General features: G+C 47.2%; 1 protein-coding gene across 13 annotated transcripts in view; it reads right to left on the bottom strand.

Annotated features, from left to right (window-relative positions):
• Positions 1-23,784, bottom strand: part of LOC108929509 (R3H domain-containing protein 1-like) — a 37,125-nt gene that overhangs the window by 5,958 nt on the left and 7,383 nt on the right. For 5 of the 13 annotated variants that reach the window (XR_003798036.1, XM_018744075.2, XM_018744064.2 and 2 more), the window contains exons 2-20: positions 15,836-16,033; positions 14,944-15,154; positions 13,328-13,369; positions 12,753-12,842; positions 10,925-11,048; positions 10,602-10,680; positions 10,290-10,349; positions 10,050-10,190; positions 9,575-9,683; positions 9,309-9,473; positions 9,146-9,174; positions 8,971-9,027; positions 8,661-8,878; positions 7,364-7,627; positions 4,809-4,969; positions 3,819-3,920; positions 3,025-3,252; positions 2,633-2,759; positions 108-265 (exon numbers count right to left, since the gene is read on the bottom strand). Coding sequence is in view for 12 of the 13 variants with exons in the window: in XM_018744075.2 (XP_018599591.1) it covers positions 108-265; positions 2,633-2,759; positions 3,025-3,252; positions 3,819-3,920; positions 4,809-4,969; positions 7,364-7,627; positions 8,661-8,878; positions 8,971-9,027; positions 9,146-9,174; positions 9,309-9,473; positions 9,575-9,683; positions 10,050-10,190; positions 10,290-10,349; positions 10,602-10,680; positions 10,925-11,048; positions 12,753-12,842; positions 13,328-13,369; positions 14,944-15,114 (2,325 nt within the window). In the remaining variant the exon portion in view is untranslated. Of the gene's footprint in view, positions 1-107; positions 266-2,632; positions 2,760-3,024; positions 3,253-3,818; positions 3,921-4,808; positions 4,970-7,363; positions 7,628-8,660; positions 8,879-8,970; positions 9,028-9,145; positions 9,175-9,308; positions 9,474-9,574; positions 9,684-10,049; positions 10,191-10,289; positions 10,350-10,601; positions 10,681-10,924; positions 11,049-12,752; positions 12,843-13,327; positions 13,370-14,943; positions 15,155-15,835; positions 16,034-19,839; positions 20,020-23,784 lie in introns of those variants that run through there. The other 8 variants (XM_029256761.1, XM_029256765.1, XM_029256759.1 and 5 more) reach the window with 7 other exon arrangements.

Below are 23,784 nucleotides of genomic sequence, written 5' to 3'. Positions count from 1 at the left end.
TATTAAGCGGGCACCACTATGAAATACCCTACAGGAACTGGGTAGCAAAACACCCTGAAGGCAATCCTTCTCAAACCAAGAGAACGACGGCACAGACAGGTACACACCTGGTAAGGTGGCATTGGTGGGTACTGCACCATCATGCCTTGCATCTGACTTCCCACACCACCAGGCTGAGAGCTGACAAGGTTCTGGCTCAGAGACTGCTGGACTCCCACCATGCTCTGGAAACCCTGCAGCTGACTGGGCATCACAGCAAGGAAGCCTGAGGGAGCAGAAGTGTCGCACAACATAGCAGTGGAAAGTATAACAATCCGGTGATATTCAGTGAAGCATTAAAACTGATCTTGACATGGACCTGTAATGCATCCACACTCAAAAACACGATACTGCCTCTCACACTGAATCAGGCATTGGAATGAAAGGACGATGAAGCAACTATTTACTCATGGAAACAGTAACGTGATACGCAAATGAGTGCCGGGGGGAGAAATGAAGACAAATACTGTTTAAAGTGGCACATAAGAACAGTGCACACTGGGGGCTGATCCCCTCCTGACAGTGACCCCCAGTCAGTCAGTGCTGTGTTCCAAAGTCCTCCTGTTCCTCTCCTCCTCGCTGACTCAGAGAGCAGCAGGAGAACACTGTGTGCAAATGGGGAACATTTCCAGGCTGAACAAGTGAAGTTACACCACAGAACCTCTTCAGAAAAATATGGATGGAGCAACCGATGCTCTCAGGATGCTGGAAAATCTGACATTAATAAAGAAAGGTGCTGCCAGCGGTGCCACAGAAACAGGAGGGTAAATGTGGTGATGTACCCTATGTGGTCCTAGCCAATAGGTTTGTGATGTGACCCTCAGTGTGGTGTACTTCCTGCCAGACCCTTTTCAGAAATATGAGCATCAACAGTTTCTTTCACAGCTGGTAGTATACTGGTCAGAGTTGTTGCCTTTCAACCCAGAAGCTACAGGTTGGAATCTTACCTGCAGCAATAGTACTTGATTAAGGTACTTATCCAAAATTTCTCCAGTAAAATTACCCAGCTGTATAAATGGGTAAATAACTGAAGGTAGATTAACACTAAGTTGTTTTGGAGAAAAGTACATTTATAATGAATGTAAATGCAGTATCAAGATCTTCATCATCATTGTCCAGCACTCGCAGCACTTGAGAGCTCATACGTAGCTTGTGAAAGCAAATATTCAATAATACTTGGAATAACTCCTTTTATTACTCTTAAGGGCTCCAAAGCGAAGTACAGACTGTGCGTTCGGAATGCCAGCAGTTTACACTCAGGCTGACATCACTTGCTTTAAATGTCCCCGTGTTTTGAGCTCACAGCTGGCTGTTAATAACACGGCCCTGCGCTTCATCAAAGGTTTGCATTCCTTTGTCATCTGCGGCGCGGGAAGCTCTTGCTGAGGAGACACGCAGCAATGCACTTCAGATATTTCGCATTTAGTTTGCGGAAATGACTAATGATCAGAAAACACAGTGGGTGCCTTGTCTCTCACAGCAGTGAATGACGCCGGAGCAAATAAATGATCCCCAACCACAAAGCAATTTGTTTGCCGCAAAATCAAAATTTGCTGTATTTCCTGCAGCAAATTTAAAAAAGAAACAGTCGTGCTGTAAAGAACTTTTAAAGTACAACTTAATACATATCCGTTACACTCCACTGTACAGGGGCAATATGCTCCACTACCATAACGCTTTCAAATGTCTTGCAGAAGATATGTTCTCATCAATTGCACAAACGAATGACATGATCTAATCAAAAGAAGAAAATACAGATGACAACTTTCATGGAAGTTTGCACCCAAACTTTTCCCCTAACCTAATTGTTTGTCCTAAACCTTCCAGTCCCCTGGAAGTCTCTGCACCGCCCCACCCCCTCCCTTCTCCTGCCTGCAGGTCTCCATCCTGAGCCCTCCTTTCACTCATCAGTTTGTCTTGGATGCTGCACCCTTCCTTGCCTGCGGGTCTCTGCCACTGAAGTGGAGTGAGGGGCTGAAAAAGAGACCGGTTCACTGTGAGAATTGTAGTCCTCTCAGACAGCGCCCCGGTCCCGCATCCTGCCACTCCAGGTCTCTGGCTGACTTCCCCTGCCCCTTGGGGACTGCTGCCACAACCAAAAAAAGTGCTGAGATGAAGAATGCAATATTTTTTTCAAAAAATAAAACTTTAAAATAAAACTCCATACTGTGGTGCAGCAGTTTTCACTATAACCACCATCCCACAGTGAGAAACTGTTCCGAACCTTTTTTAAAGCTCCCATTTCAAGTCACTGCTGTAATAAAGGCTAATAAAGGCTACTTGTTTAATTGGAAAAGGGTCCTCGTTGCTCCTCGAGTCCCCAGGAGACAGACTTAGCATCACCCAAACAGAGTCAATAACAAGCCTTGCCTCCTCTACCGACACAAGGAAAATGAGACCCCGCCTCCTTAGAAAAGGGATTAAGTCTTTGTACACAAGACAGGCCAGCGAGTTCCCAGGGGGCAAAGAGTGGGAGCTTCTGGAAAGACTGGCTCCATTTCCAGATGAGGAAGGACATCAGAGCTCACCACACCTGCAGTCACGAGGGAATAAAGACTCTCCCTGGGCAGGCGGGCATGCGTGCAGGGTTTACCTGACTGCTGGGCGACTGGGGGTGGGGGTGGCGGCTGGCTTTGTGGCCCGCTGTAGTGCACTGCAGCGACAGGCCGATATGTTGGGCTGTGAGGGTACATGCCCGGAGCGCAGTGACAGCCGGGTATCTGCGGGCGAGAGGCACGTCGCCATCAGCAAAGTCGCAAACAGTGACCAAGATGCACACATTAAGAAGAAATGGCAATACGTTAAAAAGTAAATAAACCAAAAATACACACACACAAACATACATGCACTGACAGCCAACCAAAAAGTGTAAAATTGTGCAGGTTGAAGAAAAATGCACTGAAAATCCCCTCAGAATCATGAGATCTTTGTAGGCTGGTTCTGACTGGGGGAGGGGTTGTTCAGTGATGCATAAAACTCTGGCACCTGTTGCATGTACGCCCGCTGCTGTAGGACAGGCTGGGTTGCCGGGGGACCGGACACTGAGTAGGCTGGGGTTGCAATGGGCTGGCCAGGAGGGGGCACCACGTAGCCCCCCTGTTGAGGGGGCTGAAGCACCATCGAGGGGGGGTACACGGCAGCGTGAGCGTCAGGGCCATCGGACGGCTGCCGGGCTAGGCTCATGTGGCTGAACTGGGATCCCAGGTTGTCTGGCTGCGGGTTGGATAGAACCAGGAGGATGAGGGTGGGGGCATCGCAGCACTGTTGCTGTTAATTACTCAAAAAGCACACGTCTGTCATTCGGGAAGGCTTATTGATGGAGGTGGGGGGGGGGATAAGAAGAGATTGTTGGAGATGTGGACACAAACGGAGCAAAAAGCACAGCGGAAACACGTCTCGCAAAAGTGTGTCACTTCAATGAATTGAGGGGGGAAAAGCGAAAACATGCTTTAAGACACCTTGCAGTTTCCCTATCCGTCTAGAGGTTCACACTTTACTTTTTTCTGCACGTAGCTTCCTGTGGTTTAATATGGGCAGGTCCTAATAGTGCTGCCCATAAGCAAATTAGTTTGCTGCTACCTAAAATGCACAATACAGGTGCAGTGTGAGCTGGTACCAGGTGAGGAAACCAATCCAATTCGGAAAACCCATTTTCCCTACATTTCTTTTCACTCCCCATTTCACCAAAACAAGGCGTTGATATTCTGCAGTCATTCCAATCCATACGTAAAGGTGCAGGCAGACACACACAAGGGACAAGAGAAGAGAACGACTGGTACCACAGTGTATGGTTGGTTAGGGGACATAGGCAGGAGCGGAGGTGGGTACGAAAGTGCCGAGTACAGGACAGGCTGCGCTGGGGGGTGAACGGACCCCATCGGCTGAAAAGGCAACCGGAGGAAACCAGGCGGGGGTCAGAGGTCGACACATTGAGGCAGTGGGAAAGAGAAAGAGAGAGAGAAACATGTTCAGACGGTGGAATACACAGTTTATCAGTTCGCAGCCCCACAAAGTGCTATGGGGAAGAGAAAGTGCAGACACTGTTAGTTTATGGAATGGCAGCACGGATGGAGGGTCACAGAGGTTAAATGGAGAATCAAACAGCAGAAACAAAAAGGACAGAGCACTCAGAGGTTCTCTAAAACCTCAGGGCTGTTCTGAACAGAAGAACCATGATGTCGACCCTTAGCGGAGATGCAGTGCTGAGCTGGGCTGCCCACAACATGCAGGGAACGGAGCTCTGACAGCATGGTCAAGAGCCAGGACTCATTGACCCCAAAACACCCTGAGTGAACACAAGCTCCTCCTCTCCATCTGACCACTGTCCCATCAGCTTATGTTTACGTTACTTTGTTCAGAGGACGCTTTTCTCCAAAGTGACTTCCAACCACTATGCAGTGCTACTAGTCCATACCTTATTCACCTTTACACTGCTAGTATTGTACACTACTTACAATGGGTCACTCATCCATATCTCATGGAAACACGCTATCATTCACACACTAGGGGTGACTTAAGAGTCACTGACTGACCTGAACAGCATGTTTTTGGACTGTGGGAGGAAACTGGACCACCCAGAGGAAACCCACACAGACACAGGGAGAACATGCAAACTCTACATAGACTGGAAGGGGCTTGAACCCACGCTCTCTTGCACCACCCAGGCAGCACTGTGAGACAGCAGTGCTACTCGCTGTGCCGCCCACATTCCTTCCACAATGTCCCTGCCTGAGACAGCATCTGGCATTTACAGCAGTTCTGGAACTGACCTGAGGGAGCATGTGGTTCAAGGGCTGGTGCAGGTGCTGGCTGGGCGGTGCTGGGGGTGGTACCATAGGGGAAGGCAGCGGCTGCTGGGTCCTACCCTGCTGGGGAGCCTCAGTGGGGGCATAGAGCACTGCGCCTCCATCGGCACTCAGTAAAGGCTGACCTGCAGAGGGAAAACAGAGCAATGTTGGTTTCTCATCTTTTTCTCTCTCACACACACACACACACAACCAGCATCTTCCGTATAAGCCCACTGCCAAAGTTTGCTGAACTCTCTCTCTATGTTCCTCTCTCTTTTGCTGTTGATGTAATGCACTCTATTTTCCTATGAGATGTATGTCACTTTGGAGAAAAGCATCTGCTAAATGAATACATGTAAATGTAAACTGCACACCCCTATATATACACTGATGTGTGTATTGTACGTATGTATATGCTTTTGTGTACTATAATGATTTCTCTCACTGTCAGGGTCGTGACCCCACTGTCAGATCACTACTGAGCTGTCCGCGCTACTATTATTTTAACAGGTGTTCTTGATTTACGACTCAGTTCCCTTCTGACAATCTCGTTGCAAGTTGAAAATCCCCTTATGTGAACCTTAAGGACGTGAACAACAAGCATACACAAATGCTACATTATATAATAGCGCGTTGTGTATATTCTACCCCCAGCTGTACAGCCAGCATATGTTACCGCACAATAGAGGGAAGGGTTGGCATTAAATGTTTTCACCAAACTCTGGGACTTAAGAAAACCTAATAATAAAGTTAACGGGACATCAACCCTAAGTGCAGGTTATCATAAGTCGTAATTGCTGCTCAAGCACTACCTGCATTTGCTTATTCTTGTACATTCTTATTCTTGTGTGATATTTACTCCAGTGTCGCTCTCATCTTGCTATACATATGTTTCTGTAGCCTTGTGCCATTTCTTTCGAGATCAATTAAGTTCTTATCCATCCATCCACTTGACAGCGCCCACAAAGTACCACACCTCATCATTTAGATGAGCCAGTGTTTGTCCTTGAGAGCTTTCATCTTAACGGTTTTGTCTTAAATGGCCGCTATTCTTCATGTGGCACTTCTGTAAAGCAAGTTGTCGGTAGGTTTGTACATTAAGCTACTCACACCATTTACAGAGCTGGGTAATTCTTGATCTATCATTTCAGCCCAAGTACCTCGATCATAGATGCTGCAGCAGGAATGGGTGTTTGAACCTGGGTATTTTGAGTGCAAACTGACAGTCCCAACCTGCCGCCCATTTGAGTGAATATTTTAAAATTATCACCTGAAATATGGCATAAATGACACATCTTGCTGTTACAATAACCTAAAGTGATGAAGAGTGGGGGAAGACAGGAGACCACACGGCTCTCGAGTCAACAGTTCGTTCATCGCCCCATCGGAGCAAAAAAAAGAGGTTTGGTAGTACTCCAGTTTTTTCCTCTTACTGAATAGAGAAATAACGTCCATTTGGATTGAAGGCCTCATTGCTCGTCTCTTTTGAGCCCCTTCACTGTGCCTGCCTTCGAGGGCCCATTAAAGCCCCCGGGGTCAAGTGACCCGCTTCGCCGATGCGGAAGGGTTAGAAAAGCAAATGGCCGACGGCGGCTCAAAGTTTGCGGGGTCTCTGCCAAGCAGGCCCGCTTCGAGGGGTCGTCGCGGGGCGAACGCAATCAGCTGCAATCAGTCCGTCGCGCAGGAAAACTCCACATTCATCTCATCAACATATGACCACCCACTTCCCTGGTGGGGGGAAAAAAAGCAGCAGTTCCATTATCAAGCCTTTCATGAGAGTAATGCCTGGTTTTCTAACACTAAGGAAAATTGGCCATTAGCAAACTCTTTTACATAAGGTCAATATGCAGTTCTACATCATGGCTGATACTTAGAATAAATTAGTGGCAGCCATATAACCCTCTTACCAGAGTGACGCATATTTTAAAAAAAAAAAAAAATAAATTTTTTAAAAAAAGGGAAAAAAGTGGCTGAACGAGCAGAGTGAAGTGGAATACATTATACATCAGAAAGCAAGGTCTCCATTTCCTATATTCAATAATGCATAGAGTACAACTTCAGCACCCTGCATAGTAACACCGGATTTATTGATCTGAGCAAAAAAAGAGTGAATGTGCTGCTCTGTCGGGTTGAAAACTGATTTACATGAAAGCCGCACAATGACAAAAACACAATAATTCGACAGGAAGTCCGCTGCCATTTCCGCGTTCACTTTTCCCTCTTTTTAAAATGCTAACAGCCTGGGTGAAATAACCTGTCAGTCCTTTTTGAAGAAAACTACAAAATATTAATCTGCTTCTGTGCTCAAGAGTCCTTAAAGGGATGCATTAAACAATTTCATAAATCCAGCCTCCTCCTGGCCCTCACTGCATTCAGCACTGTGGTTGAAGAACATCAAAGTGTGAGTACTGTTAGTTGTTAGGCACAGTAAACACACCGCGCACAAGAAATTCTCTCTCTCACACACACACACACACACACACACACACACACACACACACACACAGAGAGAGAATGCCTCCCCAAGGGTTACCAACCTGTGTTTGAGTTCACCAGAACACTGCCAGGTGGTATCCCTGCAGCTTCCAGTGGAAGCAAAAAGTAGCTAGTGTTAGCGGTGGGCGCAATCGGAGTGGTCCGGCCTGCCTCATAGGACACAGAGGTACTGGCGCTGATGGTAGGGTAGGCCACAGGAGCAGTCGTGGTCTGGCTGGCCCGGGTATGAGCCGGGGCAGCCAAGAGCGGCTGGGAGCAAGAGAGAGAACCGGTGGACGACCCTACGCTACTAGAAGAATCAGAACCTGGGAAGGGAGCAAGGAAAAGGTCTTTACCCACAGACACACCATGCACATCATGCACCTCTGGGGGAGATCACAGGACGCATGCATAGCGAGGGCACAACCAGGGTTATGGGTGGTACAAGCGACCCCACTGACTGCTCGACTGAATTCACTGGTCCCATGGAGCTGCCAGAAACAACCCGTTAGTTTTTCTGAGCGTTCTCACATCTTAATCATTTCAGCTTTGCTAGATACATTTTAGGAGTCCAATGTGATGTACAAGTGTGGGGGTGGGTGCAGAAGCATCATTTTCAAGAGGAAAATGAAGAATCCAAATCAACCAATGAATTCAGTCACAAACTGGTTAGTAATAAGACTGCTGCTAATGTTGAAGTGGGAGGGAAATTTTTTTTTTTTTTTAATTCTTACAAGGCAGGGTGACCAATTACGGAGCGTAAAAGCAGCACAGATTGCGAGTGCAGCCCAATGTAACGTTTCATCATGTCAGAAGAAAAGCCGGGAGAAAATGAGGAGCGGAGGGGTGAGATGCTACTGTAGGAGGAAGTGCTTGGACATCACAACACGCCAGTTGCTGGCAAGCGACGCAAAGAGCCACATGGGCTGCGAAGATGGCTGGACTGCTCTCACAGAGGTAGTCCAAATAAAAATAAAAATCCCTCGATATCGGCAAGCAAACAACAACAAAAAAAAAGCCGCAAGACCCGTCCCAGTGCGGCTGGGTCCATCCAGGGACACATCGTGCCGAACTATACAATTTAAAGCAGGCTGCTCACTGAAAATAGACATTTGGAGACTCAGGGGAAATGTTTTAATTACCTGAGTGCAGACAAAATACTTGAATGATAACTAAAGGAGAAGACATATGGAAGGATTTGGTGGAGTTTCAAGCAGCCATCTGAGCTGGACTCAAATCCAGACCCATTTAACACAAATCAGTGCCTGCTGGCTGCGAGAGGACAAAGGGAGGGCCATTCGCCATGTCATGGCGATGCTCTGCATGCTGATCGCCTGGGTTGTCTTGATGCCCGCTTGCCTGTTTTTGAGAGCCGACCGGCGCTCTTGCTGCTGGCTGAGCTGTCGCCACGAACCAGGACCGAGATTCCGCTGAAGCTGCTGGCCTTGGTCATAGCCAGTTGCAGGTTGCGGTTGGAGCTCTCGGAGTCTGTGCTGCTCCATGGCCGCGGCTCCGAGTATCTGGCCTCATTCTCTGAACTGCTTTGCCGGCTGTTTGCCGACCGGCTCTCCTTCGATCTGAGACAGTGTTTCAAAAAGCACACATTTCATCACTGTGAAACTCTACACGACGTTCGCACTACTGCATTTCGAATTCTGCAATCGGGTACCTAAAAATCTGCCGCCTCTGCTGTGTTGTGCTGTTGGCTGCATCATCCTCCTGGATCCTGAAGCCATAAACAGGAAAGACCAAGACATTCAATAGTTGAAGGGGGGAGGAAAAAAAAAAAAAAAAAAAAAAACCCTTTCACAGCAGATGAGGTGCTGACCGTTCCTGACACTCACCTTTTATCTAATGGGAAGCCATCTTGACCCTGTAAAACAGATGTTTACCACTTCATTAGCCATAAACAAACAGGTAAGATAAAAAGTATACAATAGCCACTTTAGTCGTACTTGGCTCAAGAGGATAATTTTAGCTTTGAAATTTGTTTAATCGAGTGTTTACCATCATCAACAAATGCACTGCCATGTAGCTCCTAGGCTTTGAACCAAACTGTCCTGCTATGAGCCTCACATCTTGTGCGAAGATTCTCTCTCTGGCGCGTAGGTACTCCTCTTCTCGCTCCTCTATGGATTTGCTCCTCCTGTCCTCCTTCAGTCGCATGCGCATCTGAAAGGGCGGGCATTCTGTGAGCAGCGCCCTCTCCTGTATGGAGGCCTGTCAGCGCAGAAAGGCAACCTCAAAACAGACCATCTCACAAGGACACCTACCACATTGTCATCCTTGTCCAAGCTGGCGTTCTCTCTCTTAAGGATGTACCGCTTCTGGAAATCATCCGTTTTGTCCGGATTTATGTGCTCCGAAAACTTCTGATCGGGACTAAAAAAAAAAAAAAAAAAAGTTACAAAATAATAACTTTTCTTTAAAAAAGAAAAAAAAAAGAATATTTTCTCAGTTTAAATGTCCGCCTTCACTGTCAGGGCACTGGCCTCCAATGGACCGAGCACAACAAGGCTGTCTATTGTTTTTACGTCTTTTCTACTTGCAAATGCTGCTGTCGTCTACTGCAGTTCCTTTCAGGAGAAATCAAGTTCTCATCTCGAAACAAAAAAAAAAAAAAAAACAGATGACAGGATTATTTTGATTGGGCGTTGGGAGATGAAACCTAATTTCTCTAGTATCAAGTCTCTGAATAACAGCCGGGAAAGAAAGCCGTTCAGTCCAGGCTTGTAGGGTCATACTCACATTCTTGTGTTGCTGGTTTTGTTGACGACGACAGACTTTCCAGTGGGGTCAACATTGTGATCTAGTCCGAAATAGGCAGCCACTCTGTGCAGCAACATCCTGTGGTACGATGTCATGGGAGGAAATTTTCTCTTCTGGCTCCTGTCAGAGAGGAGAGTGCCAAACAATAAGGTTATTATTACACTGGATGATGGAAAACCTAATTAACATACCTAATATCTTAGCCATGACAGAACTTACTCATTATTACTGATAAAATCAAGAATATCCTGCTCCAGCTTCAGCAGCATCATTCTGTCCCTGAATTGATGAACACAGAGTTAATTTCACCAAAGGCTGCTGTAACACACATTTCCACCCACCCACCCACCCATCTCCAAATCCCCCAATCTGGCTGTAGGTCATGAAAATCCACATTACATTTAAGAAATCAAAATTTCTGCATTAAACCAGTTCAAGATGACAGTAACTGGAGCAGTATAATTGACAAACAAAATATAAATATTGAAAGAAAAACCAAAGATTGTGAGCTGTAAAACAGCATGTACATACCTGGGGTTGTTTTTCAAAGTGTTCACTAAGAACTCGTGGAGATCGATGCCAGTTGAGTCTGTGTATTCCTGACTTGAGTCTAAAACACAAGGAAGTATATTGGTATTTTGCATATAATAATTATATGACCGCAATTATAAAACCCACAGCTCTCCATGAACCTTGACTGTATCTTTGAACCCTTGCCGAGCGGTGACAAATGGCATCCCTTTGCAGTACGGATTAGAGAGTAAACCAGAGTCAGCTGTCTGTCTGTCTCTCACTCACACACACACACACACACACACACACACACACACACACACACACACACACACACACACCTCTTGACAGCATCTTCCGTGGCATTTTCTCAGACTTCCCTGGCTTATCTGTGCTTTTCTCCTTCTCGCCTTCATCCTTGCTCCCCTGTTCTTTGTCAAACGACTGGGAGAACTGGGTTTTGTCCTATGGGGGGCAAGAAAGGGAAAACGTTAATATCATCCCATCTGTGGTTAAATGACATTTGCCCACAGTCAGTGAGCTGCAAGCTGAAATTTCCATCTACCTTTCAGCCATCTCCGTCACTTGGTTTAGAGTTAATTAAAAGATAATAATGGGATTTACCTGCTCAGAAAGGCAAACAGTCTTATATGCAGGCTTTGTTTTAAGCCCTGCAATATACTATTGAAAATCCTTCCTGAATTTAAATGAGGTTTTAACACAAACCCTTGTGCTGCCTATTACCACAACAAGCCTGTGAAAACACACTTTTGCAACTAATCCTGGGGGGGGATTTGCTAACTCCGCCCACATTCAGTGTGCTGGAGGGCAAATAAAACAGAAGTTCCACCCCAATCAGTTAATAAAAAAAAAAAAATAAATAAATAATATACAGACAGTCATCCAACCCCCAGCCAGCTGACTGGGGGAGAAAACCTAGCTGGTGGTTCATCTTCAGTTTGCTGACTGGACAAAACTTAGCTGATAGCTCCTTCCCCAGTCAGCTGAGAGCACCTAAATTATGGTCCTGCTACTACTTTTGATCAACTTCTCACTTTAACACAAACTGAGTGTGATGCCTTACAGCGTACAATTTCATCTTTTTTTTTTTTTTTTATTGGTTTAGCTATTTATTAAACACAGATGTAACAGAAAATGACAGTTCGGGTTACTTAAAGGGCTATGCTGCATTGAACAACAACATAGAAGAACAAAGCAGTTCAACACACAAAACGACACCAAGGCAACAGGAAAGAGAGACCTACAACTCAGTGAACCCCCCCTCGAGTTACTAAGCCCTGCTGTGGAATGGGACACAGAGCGTTCAGGTGATGTCTTAAGGGCAACTCGGCCATAAAAATGGCTCGTCAACAAAACTTTACCTAGCAGGAGATAGAAGGGATGGGAACAAGATGGGGGGGACAAAAAAGCTTTCTTCTGGAAAAGAAACCTCACTGAGGTTCAAAGACATAAATCTGACTGAATGGACCTTTCATTTTACACCCTGCCAAGACTCCTCAGAGCCTTGCTTTCATAGGGCAAGAAATATTTACTATAGCTTGTTAACTCCCTTTAACTGTTAACATTTAATTCCTACAGCCATCACCGGCTGACATTTCGGGGGGGGGGGGGGCAAAAACCAAGATAGCAAGGGGCTTATTTACAGCCCAGGCCATAAAGGTAGTCATCCAGGAGGATTTGCTCATTCAATCGCCTGCTTCTCAAGTGCCCTGTTCACTGATTGGCTGCATTCGGGTTACATGTACCATTCCTCCAACGAGCACTGTCTCTGCGGGACCACCACGTGGGCCATCGGTTTACAGGGACTCACTTCAATGATTTCTAATTCTGTGCAGAACTGACCTGGGAATGCCTACACTGGGCTGAAAGTTGGAGAAGTGCAGGTAGCTGGTCTGTTACAGCCAAACTTACTCTCATCACAAAGAATCCCAATCATCAGTACACAAAGCCTGACGTAACGAGACAAATGGGCATAGACCAAAAGCAGCTAACTAAACATTTCACCATATGCAAACACATAGATGCTTCTCAGGCATGACGCTCGATGACAAGCTACGGAAAGCAGTGTTCGTTTTTACGAAATCTGAACTGTCTGTCTCTCAGTGCTGAAATGAGGCGCGGCAGTGACTGGGCAGTCTTGAGGTTTACCTGGTGTTCTTGTGGCAGCTCAGTGCTAGGGGGAGGTGAGGGCTCTTCGCACACAGCCAGGCTCCGGACTAACTTTAACTTTGCGTTAGACTGGGGGAGAGTATCGGTGGTTAAAGAGTCACGTTGCCACGCTAAATGAAGCGGCGGTGGTAGGTTCACCACGACAATGACTGCCAACGTTCCCATACCCACAACCTCGTGCAAGCAGAGCAAACACTGGGGTGGGATTTTCAGACAGGCATGAGCACCAGTTCAAGAAAGAAAACATTAACAGCCTCCAAAGGCAGCCTCTTGCACTCAAGTTATCTGAAAATCACGATCGATCGATCATTAATGACAAGGGGGGGGGCATCACAAGACAAACAAATAAAACTTGTTACAATGACACACATATTCATTCTTCAGCAGTTAATGGCATGATGCAAACTTGTAAATGCATTTAAATGCGAGCATGTACAGTTACCATCCAACACAGGCAATACTTGAGATGAACGACCATGAATTTCAGTTTTAAAAAACAGGTAAAATATGAAAGACAGCAAGCAAACATTCGTCAGCGTGATGCCATCCCATACCTTGGACCTCTTTGCTGTCTGTCCAGGGTTTACAGTTTGCCTCTGTACAGCAGGTAACGACAAAAAAAAAAAAAAAAAAGTACCAAGGTGAGTCCAAAAACACACTGAACACACTCAGTGCCCGAGTAAGACGACAGATGCGTACGGCCATGCAGAAGAAAGCGCAAACGCTGGCTGGAATTGCTGAACATCCATGAAATGAAAAGAGAGGGAGCCACTGAACAGAATTCGGGAGATTAACAGTTCGAAGGATGAGTTCAAAAATGCGCGTGCGATTGCACGTTTCCACGTCAACTGAAGAGAACTCAAAAATCAGACTCTACCCTTCAGTGTCTGGATGTGAATTCACGGACACTGCGGCAAAGACCTCAAAACCACCTCCTGCTGGAGTACTCCAACAATGAGGCCAAGGAAAGCCAGGAATTCCCTGGAGACCGAAGGGACCCGATAGAATTCACTTTAAAAAATAAAAAAAAAAATAATTTAAAATTTAAAAAAAAACAACCACTGCGACCACTGAATGGGGAGGAAAGCACTGCACCTGTTCCCCTCAAAAGGACAGAGCCAGCAGGATGGCTGTATTTAGTAGTGCTCCCACGAATGCAGGCCTGCTCAGTTGGCAACACCATGGAATACAGCTTCACATTTTCTGGCACAAGACAAAGAGCAGGTGAGCTTAAAATGGAGGTGTGAGAGTCCACCTGGCCTCCAGCAGAGGCAGATGGCTGCAAAGCCCACCCCAGCCCACCCGGAGCAGCGGGAAGGAAGTGTGCGGATAAGCCGGGATTTGGGAGGGAGATTAGATGGCTTTCCCCTGTTCGGCTCCCAATGCCAGGCCGCTTGGCCCGTATCCGGACCCTACTTTCACTTCAATAACCTCACCGGCCGCCTCCTCATCAGGCACCGAGCACAAGAAGTCTTGCCTGTGACATCTCTACAGATGCGTTCACTGAGATGAAGCAGGGGGAGAGGGGGAAAAAAATCAATGTAAAAACACGTACAAGGCACACACTTCCAAAGGGAAGCACTCCGGGAGTCATGTGCTCAAGCAGAACCTGTCGCAAAGACAGATACTAACCTTTGGAGATATGAGGCCATCGCACACATAAAATTGAGAGGAGTTAAGAGGTTTACCGCTTCCTAAAGGTCTCACGACACCGAGCCGTCTGACATTTGACGGGTGGAGGCGCGATGCCCCCATCTCCACTTGAGCAATATCTGAATCCTGTCATTACACTTCTAGCACAAGGACATTTATTCATTAAGCTGACACTTTTTTCCAAAGCCACTTGCAATGTTAAGATATCTAAAATTATTACTTTTTCTTTTTTTTTTTTTTACTGGTTAAGTACCTTGCTCAAAGGGTACTGCAGCCAGAGGTGAGATTAGAACCTGTGGGCACAAAGGCAGCAGCTCTAACCACTACGCTACCAGCTAACCCCAGGACTTGGTTACCCAACGTCGGCCTCAGCAAACCCTCGATCAGAGGAAATTAGTTAAAACGGACAACACTCATTCCCTCACCAAGGATATAGATGTGCAATAAGGAGTCAAGGGGTGGACATGGTTGGGGCAAGACAGAGACCCCCATAGAGAGAGAGCAACTGGGTGGGTACCTGGGTGTCGCCCTTGCCATCACAGCTGCTTTCATCCTTATCAGGATCGACGTTCTGCTGGCTCCCTGACCTTGCCAGCCTCTCCTGGTGCATCAAGTTGCTCTCTTCAACCTCTGGAACTCTCATGGTCTCAGTCGCTGCTTTCACAGCAACAGTATCAGACATCCTCATTAGAGGAGGCTGCTCGGAGTGTCTACCAAAAGCCCGGAACCTAGAAGGGAAGTCAGAGTTTTAATAGCCTCACTGAGCTGTGGTAACCTTGACCTGTTTTACATGACACGCAGCTCTCCTTTAGACGAAGCTACATGTGGTGCCTCACTGACGGGGAACATTTCTCACAATATTTCAATCAAATGCCAAAAGTCACTCGTGTTTCCAGATGGTTGAACTGCTTTCAGGTATTGGCAGTCTCCATCTCTGTAAATGCATGACTCCATTTCTGATAAACTGGAAATGTGAACCTGGCCCAGCAATGAAATACCTTTTCAAAACCAGCCCTGCTTTCTAGGTAAGTAATCCATTAAAGCTAAATAAATTAGGGAGGAATATCTGGCTAAGTGGCTTAGGTACGTCTCATTTTGCGAGCGTGTTTTCGGTTTTGTTAGTGAGTCAGCACCAAGCGCCCTTCACCAATGGGTATTTTACATTATGATAGCTGTGTGTCACGTCTTTCAGGGCCACCACGTATGTTGCTGAAGGAGCTGCGGTCGCCACAACCACTTTATTATCTCTGTGAACCAGAACAACATTAAAATCTCGATCTGCTCTCTTGTCCTTTGGGTGTCAAAGCGCTTCACGATTCCATAGAGTTCCCCGGAGGTTTGGCGTGCCGGTTCCCACACACCGATGAGGTCCCTGGATGCGGTGGAGGACAAGTAGGGGCGGGGCTTACCTGATACACACTGCCCTGTGGAGGTGTCCTGCAGGCGAAGAAGCTGGACCCTCGATCCTGATTGATGCCGTCCCCGGGGTGGTCACTTGTTCTAAGCCTGGATGCCCTGAGGAAGACTCCCATGTCCCCCGTCACCAGTACAGGGTCTGGCTTGGAGCCATGCTGCCCATCGATAAGCTGCTCATACCCCGCGGGGACCTGCGGACATGTGGCGGAGGGAACGGGTCAGAGGTGCTTCCCAGACGCGTGGAGCGGTGACAGTCCTTTCAGAAGAGCCACATGATTGCGCATGTGGGGGACAAGAGGAGGCACGGTGGCAACAGCACACAACCAATGCAAAGGCTGCCAAAGCATCACCTTCAGGTTTCCTGAAGGGTGCGAAAGCTCACACACGCAGCCTCAGGTCACCCTCTGACCCCAGTAAACCAAATGCCACAGTGCAATGTTACAGGCATCCTGGACGATTTCTATAATCTTAAACTCCATATTTAACAGAGAAACAGGTCTGTATTAAAACAGCACAGGTGTGTGTCAGATATACCTCTAATGCTACAGACATTGCGAGGAGCTCACAGAAAAGCGCTGCATTTCAAAATGAGATCTGTGAATTTACACAGAGCTCAGAGCAAAACGGCTCGCATTAGATCAACACATCAGGCATGTTCTATTCCTCTTGTATGGCTCCAGCTCCATGACCCTCTAAAGAAAGGTGTGTACAAGCCCCTCTCTGTTCCTCGATATGGCTGAGCCTTGGCTTTTCCCAACACACCAGTGCCTTTGTTCCGCTGCAGTTCTGAGGCAGGGCACGTTCATCTTTGGGGCGCAGCGAACTGAGCCAATCTGGTCCCCCCCCTCGGTGCAGCAGAGGCACACGGCAGCCAAAAGGTCGCAGCAAGTGGATTCCGGCTGGCTTTCTAATCTGTTTGGAGCCACCCGCCAGGTCCTCGGGGCTCTGCAAGGCTCCTGACCGCCGGCCAAGGCAAATGCGCAGCCCTTCTGCCATGGTGAGTAACGGCGGCTCGTGGCCAGGAGCCTAGCACAAAACTCCAACATCATGAAAAAAAACAAACAGATCCCTGGAAGGCTACTCAGAGGAAACAAGGGTCTCGCATCAATGACGCCTATCTTTCACAAAGGTCTTACTTTCAGCGGCTGCATTTCACCCCTCTAAATGTACTACCCAAAGCCAATTGAAGTAAATAATGAACAAGTAATTTACATTGTAAGAAAAGGCAAAGTGACGTTACTGGAACACAAACCGAGCCGGTTACCGGCGCCCCCCAATCCTGATCTTTCCTTCCGCTGAGTGAATTGCGGAGGGCATTCCTCCATGAAGATCGCTTTAGGAAGACGGGGCTGGAGCCGAGGAATTACAGCGAGGGGCTCCAAAAGCTTTCCCCTGCCCCGACAGAATTCCACATTAAGGTCTAGGTATTTTTGAAAGCAAGAGCCTTATATTCATAGGCACCTGGTTTTCTTTGTAGCTCTTATACAATTAACACTCAGCACAACAAACACTAAAAGGGTGATCTGCAGTGGGTTTTTATTTATTTAAAAAAAAAAAAAAAAAGGCAAGCACCGGTGGTGCAGTACCGTCCAGCAATCCATGTGCACTGCCATATTACGGTGTTGGAAACGTGCTCTAACCTTGTCGCATCGATGAGCTGAAACACACGGACAGAAACCACGGTGAGAACATTAAGGCACCTGGAACCTGGATTGCAGGTAGCAAATTAACGCACAAGGCAGAAGGAAATGGTACTGAAACGCTGTAATAATCACATCCATAACTCGGGGAATTTGACAGCGTACATGAGGTTACATGCACCAACTGAAAGGCGCTGTAAATTACATGTCAATGTGCAGAGAAGATTTATTACAAATTATTTCTATTACAGAACAGTTTGTATCTAGATTAGACAGGAATTGTCAGCTGGCTGACAAGCTACTCTTCAAGGGAACTATAGCAGGGCACATACACTAGTTGAATTTTCTGGAAATAAAAACATCTGATAGGAAGTGAGAAAGTGTTTTTTGGTTAAAGCGCATACAAATCTATTCCGTAATGGACATAATTTAATAACACATAAGGAAAAACTACGTATAGGTATATTAATGACATACAGATGTAAGTGGATTGGTGTAAGCGGATCAATTCGTGAGAAACAAGACATCAATATGCGTATCTTTTGTGCACAATGACAACTGCACAGATCATCACCGCAATTTGCTCCCCAGACAAGAAATCATAAACATGGCAGCGGAGCTTAACGTTCACATCAATATTGCCTCCATCAGCATTAAGCGAATGATCGCTGTTTCACGGCTAATTATATTTCCAATGACTGACAGCTTGGCGCTATAGGAGGAAAATAGCGACGGGAGAGGAATCTTAAAAGGTTGCCATGTGCAAAACAGCCCATGGGGTCGGGTCCCTTTTGCGATTATTGTGTGGAACATCGAAAGCTCCTACAGACAGAGCTCTGGGCTTCATGCACATCGAACCCAGGGTGAGGAAAGAAAGGGAAGGAGTTCTTCACCCCGGCGCTCAAATTCAACACTAAACTTGAATTGTGTTAAATTCACTGCAAACCACAAAAGCACCGCTAAGCAGGAGGTCGTTGTAATGAGCAGCACAGCAGCTGCCCAATGCAGGCAGACCTTCCTCTTTCTCACGGGAGGTTCTCGTTTCGGAGACTTCTCGGTGTCGCGATCACAGCGTAATTACCTCCAGGAGATCGCAACTCCCAGCTTCATTTAGAAAACGGGATTACTTTTTCTCCATGGAAAAGCAGCGTGCGCTCGACGGCTCAGAACACACTTTGTTGGTTATCTGATGACATGACATTGATGCACACTCATTCATTTTTAAACATTTTTTTTTTTTTTTTTACACCAATCTGACACCTCCCTGGAAAATTCAGCACCCCATGCCAAGACAATGGATGACCATTCACAAGCACACTAACATTGCATTTTGAATTACACCTTAAAATATTTATGGCAGAAAACATTTGTGCCCCTCATTCAGGCATTTTTACACTTTAAAATATACGCACCTCTTACACTGCCACTTAACCTTGTCCATTTTGAGGACATTATTACAATGTACAGAAAGTCAGAGAATAATATTTTATGTAAATCCAGTTATCCTGAAATTAGTTCCAAAAAGCACAGTTAGCGGGAATAGTTTTTAATGTTTCCCTGTAGCATCTTTTGCACACAGAGGCAATTACTGAAAAAAATATTAGACAACAAAATGAGTACAACAGCAGGCTCGCTCCACAGAGGGATATTAAAGAACACGACAGCGAGAAGTCATTAAATTCTCATTTGCTGCAACACCTGCATTAAAAAAAAGGGAAAAAAAAGCACAGGACCTGTTTACAGAAGGGGGGGGTCTGCTAAACAACAACGCCTACTTGCTTAATGGAGAATTAGGGAAGGCTATTATTAGCGTTAATTAGTGCCGATGAGCCCACAGTAGTAAATCAGGTCAGCACCCCCCAGCTTGGCAGCCCAACAGCACCATGTTCAGCGCTGCGATCAGACTGTCAGTTCACTACAACCCAAGAGCTGAGCAAGCTACCCCTTTGCCTTGGGGAGACGGGGGTGGTGGGGGGCACATCGGCTCACGGCACATTGAAAGGACACCCTTAACTTTGCGTCAGGGACGAGAGGAGGCCAAAGAGCGGCCGGTTCACAGAGCCCATCATGGAGAGCATCTCTCTGACACACTAATGAAGTTCAGGCAAAGAAAGACTTGGCAGGAAAACAAGAAAAAAAAAAAGAAATCTTATCTTTTTCTGCATAAAGTGGTGTAAAGTACCCCCATGCGCCTTTGTCAAACTTGTGCGAAGGGGATAAGGTTCGAGAGAGAAGCACAAGGAGATGCAGAGCCAGGCAATTGCACCACTGCGCTCGCGATTTTCATTGCATGACAACGAGACAGGACTAAAGCCCCTCCATCCCCCTGGGACCCACTCACATGTACGATCGCTCACCTGCCACACGGTAGCCTGCATTATCTCCATGAGTCACGGGGTTAGTTTCCATAGCAGCGGAGGCAGCATGGGCTGAGGCGGCGGTGGCGGCAGCGGCGGCTGCTGCTGCTGCTCGGGGGGCTCGGCTCCGTGAAGCGGCCCCTCCGCGCCGAGCGCTCGTCTGAGCCTACCCGCCGCAGCCCATCGCCACGGCACCCGGCTGCGCCTCGCCGACGGCGCCAAATCAACGTCTGGGCTGCGTGACGTCGGCTGCAGCTCGGCCAATCGCTGATGGGGGTGTGGGGGGGGGGGGGGTGTAAGAGGCGGCGCCAACATCAGCGGAGCTAAACTGTGCTCCTCGTTAAGCCGTTCAGCCAGCCGACGTACAGAATCTGGAGGTGGATGGGGGCGGGGAGCGAGCTCTTCTCCACACCCCACCCCCACAGCACCTCTTGGGAGTGAGGGGACAACGAGCACAGCAGCACAGTCCACAGAACAGGACCGCTGGCAAGTTCAGGATGACAACACCTCAACAGTGAGATGGGCAGGTCAGGTCACATGACCATCAAGAGAAAGACTGGCTCATGTTACCATGTTTCACAGCCAAGAGGTGACAGGAGACTCTGAACTTGACCTCCCCATGCATATAGAGTACATACACACAAACACACAAAAAGGGATTTTAGACGCCAAGAAGAAACAGTCCTGCTGCGTGGACCTATATGACACTCGATAAAAAACAGCTTTTGGATAAAAAAATTCCAAACACGTACAGTATCTTTCCCATCTTTTTCATCCAAGGACTTTTATATGAAAACGAGCAGCATTCTCCCCCCCCCACCCATATCGTTACTGTATATTATTCTGCAGCACAAGTCCCCGGTTCGGTATTGAAAACCTACCGCTGCAGTTGGCCGCAAGCAATTAAACAGCATCCAAGTGCTGGTAATGGGAAGATGATGAAAAAGTTTAGTGAGACTATTAGAAAAATCGCAAATTGCTTGTTTTCCCCAAGTCCACCCCCACTCCCCGTGTTATTACTGCATTAGCTCCTTGCGATGCAGCTTAAACCTACCCCTAAGCCATTCACGCAATATTAATATTTTATGAAGCCTCCTTAAATGCCTGAATGTCACAAGCGCAAGTTCTCCATCTGTAGCAAGGACCGGTATATTAGGGTATATCCAAATTGCACCCAGATACACATACCAAAGGCTGTGCAAAGTCAGCTGCCCATCTGGTCTTATTTCAAATTTAAAAAGCCTCGGTGCAGCAAGAGGTAGGTAACAAACTGGGTTTACTTGAGAGTCACATGTCTGCAGCTATGTCTCTTTCTCTTAATGTAATGCACAAATCGTACTTTTGTTGAGATGTACGTCGCTTTGGACAAAAGCGTCTGCTAAATGAATAAATGTAAAAATAATTTATACACACAATTTGCCTATCACAGAAAACCCAACCAGATATAAGCAGCGTCGAGGAACAGGATGCGTCTCAAAACATCCAGAAGAGTCTTGAAATCAGTCCTCCTGGTGAATGAGCTGCTACCCTCACTGTGCTTCTGGGGGGGGCATTAAAACCAGACACATCATCCCATGATGCTCTGGGGTGAGAATGAGGCTGGTCTGCTGGGGTGAGGTGTCAAAATGTAAGAGCTCCCGTGTGTTCTGCCCGCAGACTACTAGCCATGGAAAGGCCCTCCTTTGAAGGTCATCTGAACTGATAACATGAAGACACCACAATGACATGTGAATGAATGTGTGTGTCTGAGTCTGCGTGCAAGACCAAGTAGTCCACCTGCACCACCGGCATGGTTCTCAACCGGCTTTCACATCAGGGCTGGCGATGCAGCACTTTGCCAAAATGAACATGGAGACAACCATCAAGAATATCACGTGATGTCCTCTCAGTCTCAAGGTAAAGAAAGAACTCACAGTCCATCGTCTCAAAACCACAATCAAAGCCAGGATGATCCCTCACTTACATGCAAAGAGCTTCTGCTGTGGCCACACTTGTTCCAAATCCAAGTCTCAAAGCTACTCAAGGCTTAAAGGAAAGGAAACCTGGCCTTTTCCAGATGGACCACACCAAGGACTGGGAGCCTCTCAGAGAATCTAGCTGGCTTCGCTACAGCAAGCCGGCCTCAGAGAGACTTTACGGTCTGCTTTTTAACTCTATTTTATTACCACTCTTGGAACCACCTTCACGAAATCAACGCTTCCTTAAGAGTTCGCGAAACATCGGCTGGGTTTTAAGCGTCAACGTTGCCAGCGAAGGCACCACTTTAGCTGTGTCCCGTTAAACTGCCTCCGACATAACGGCACCTCTGATAACGTCCACATTCATTCATGCATCTGATACTTTTCTCCAAAGTGACTTAGTTACACCACTTGCTGCCTTTTTACTGCAACGTGGACCTAATAAAAATAACAGCATAAGGGACATTCCAGGAAACTGTAACTGCGCTGTTACACACAGCCAAACAGCTTGTGGAAAAACATGCCTAGAGAGGTAAGGATACCTCACTCAACTCTGTGGCGCTTCAAACGCGTCATCGACTCGGTGAGGGTCTCAGAAATGGGCTGGAGGCAAAGTGCTTCCCCAGCAAAGCGGAGCAAATTCAAACCACAACTGCCAGTTACACTCAAATCACATTACACCGTTAATTATTAAAACAACACATCTATTAACAGCTGTATCTGTACCTTACTTATCCTAAGGACCTCGCATCTTGAACTACAACCACCTGAAGGTAAAGATGTGTTAATGCTACCTAACAATGCCTGGTAGTCTCCACCATTGTTTGTACTCTGTCTTATGTATATTTACTATTATGTCTGTATTTGCACTGTGTATTCATAATACATGTTGTCTATTTGTTATTTATATGTGTTTACTGCGTGGCACTAAGCCAGTGTTCCAGCGAAACTCACACAAACCATATAACCTTTCTGCTGTACACCTGTGCATAGTGACACACACACACACAGCGAGAGGAACGAGGCGGACGTAGTGGGAGCAGCGCGCTGGCGGGACCCTCAGCTCACCGACCAGCCAGGGGCTGGGTGCTCGCCACTTCTCAATAACGGTAATCAGGCGTTGAGAGCCAGTCGCTGCCGTAATGGAATTCAAGCGTTGCTCGCATATTTACGAGTATCAATCCACTCTCCCCAGCGCGCTTGCACAGGAGGCATCCAAACGACAGACCGCTGAGCTGTGCTGTCCAGCGCTTCTCTCGTAACCTGCAAAAAAATACATCACGAACCGCTTCACGCCAGTCGCACCGCGTTTTACCAAACACAAAGCAAAGCCACCCAAACTGCTATGCTTACGGCGCATTTCTGTATTAGTGCAGCCAAGAATTTAAATAAAATGGGTCGAGCGACAGCTTATTGAGCATTTTCGTGTCCCTGGTTTCACCCTGTGCTACAGTGCGTCCCGCAGGACAGGGGTCTGCTGAGAACAGAGCCCCCCTCCCCCTCAGAGCTCACACATTTCATCTGCATAATAATGGAAGCATAATAGCCACGCTTCCTAATTAAGCCTCGCTTTGCAATTTGCTTTTCGAAAAAGTGACAAATGCGTTTACGCGCATTGTCCCCAGGGGACGTACGTGTCCTGCACATTCGGAAATAAATAAATAAGTGGAACGGCACAATGCAAAACTCTAATGAGGTCCCGTGGGGGAGAGCAGGATCCGCGGCTGTCTGTCTGTTCTGGGGGACCTGACAGCGTTTTCGCGGACTCCTCTGCTCTCCGTCCTCATTACGGGGCCGGATGGACGCGGCGACTGTGCCGGCGTGCTTCGCCACTCCCTCACACTACGGCACAACCGCGTCGCAGCCTCCACGTGTTCAGGTGGGAGCAACAACGCAGCTGTAGCCTTGTCAGGGAATAAATCAAACAACAGCCAAACGAGCGCACGCAGCTTCCGCAAACGGGTCATTCGGCACCCCGCGCATTAAC

This window comes from Scleropages formosus, chromosome 12 (assembly GCF_900964775.1).
Source record: "Scleropages formosus chromosome 12, fSclFor1.1, whole genome shotgun sequence".
Lineage (NCBI taxonomy): Eukaryota > Metazoa > Chordata > Actinopteri > Osteoglossiformes > Osteoglossidae > Scleropages > Scleropages formosus.
This window is presented reverse-complemented; position numbering and strand designations above follow the sequence as displayed.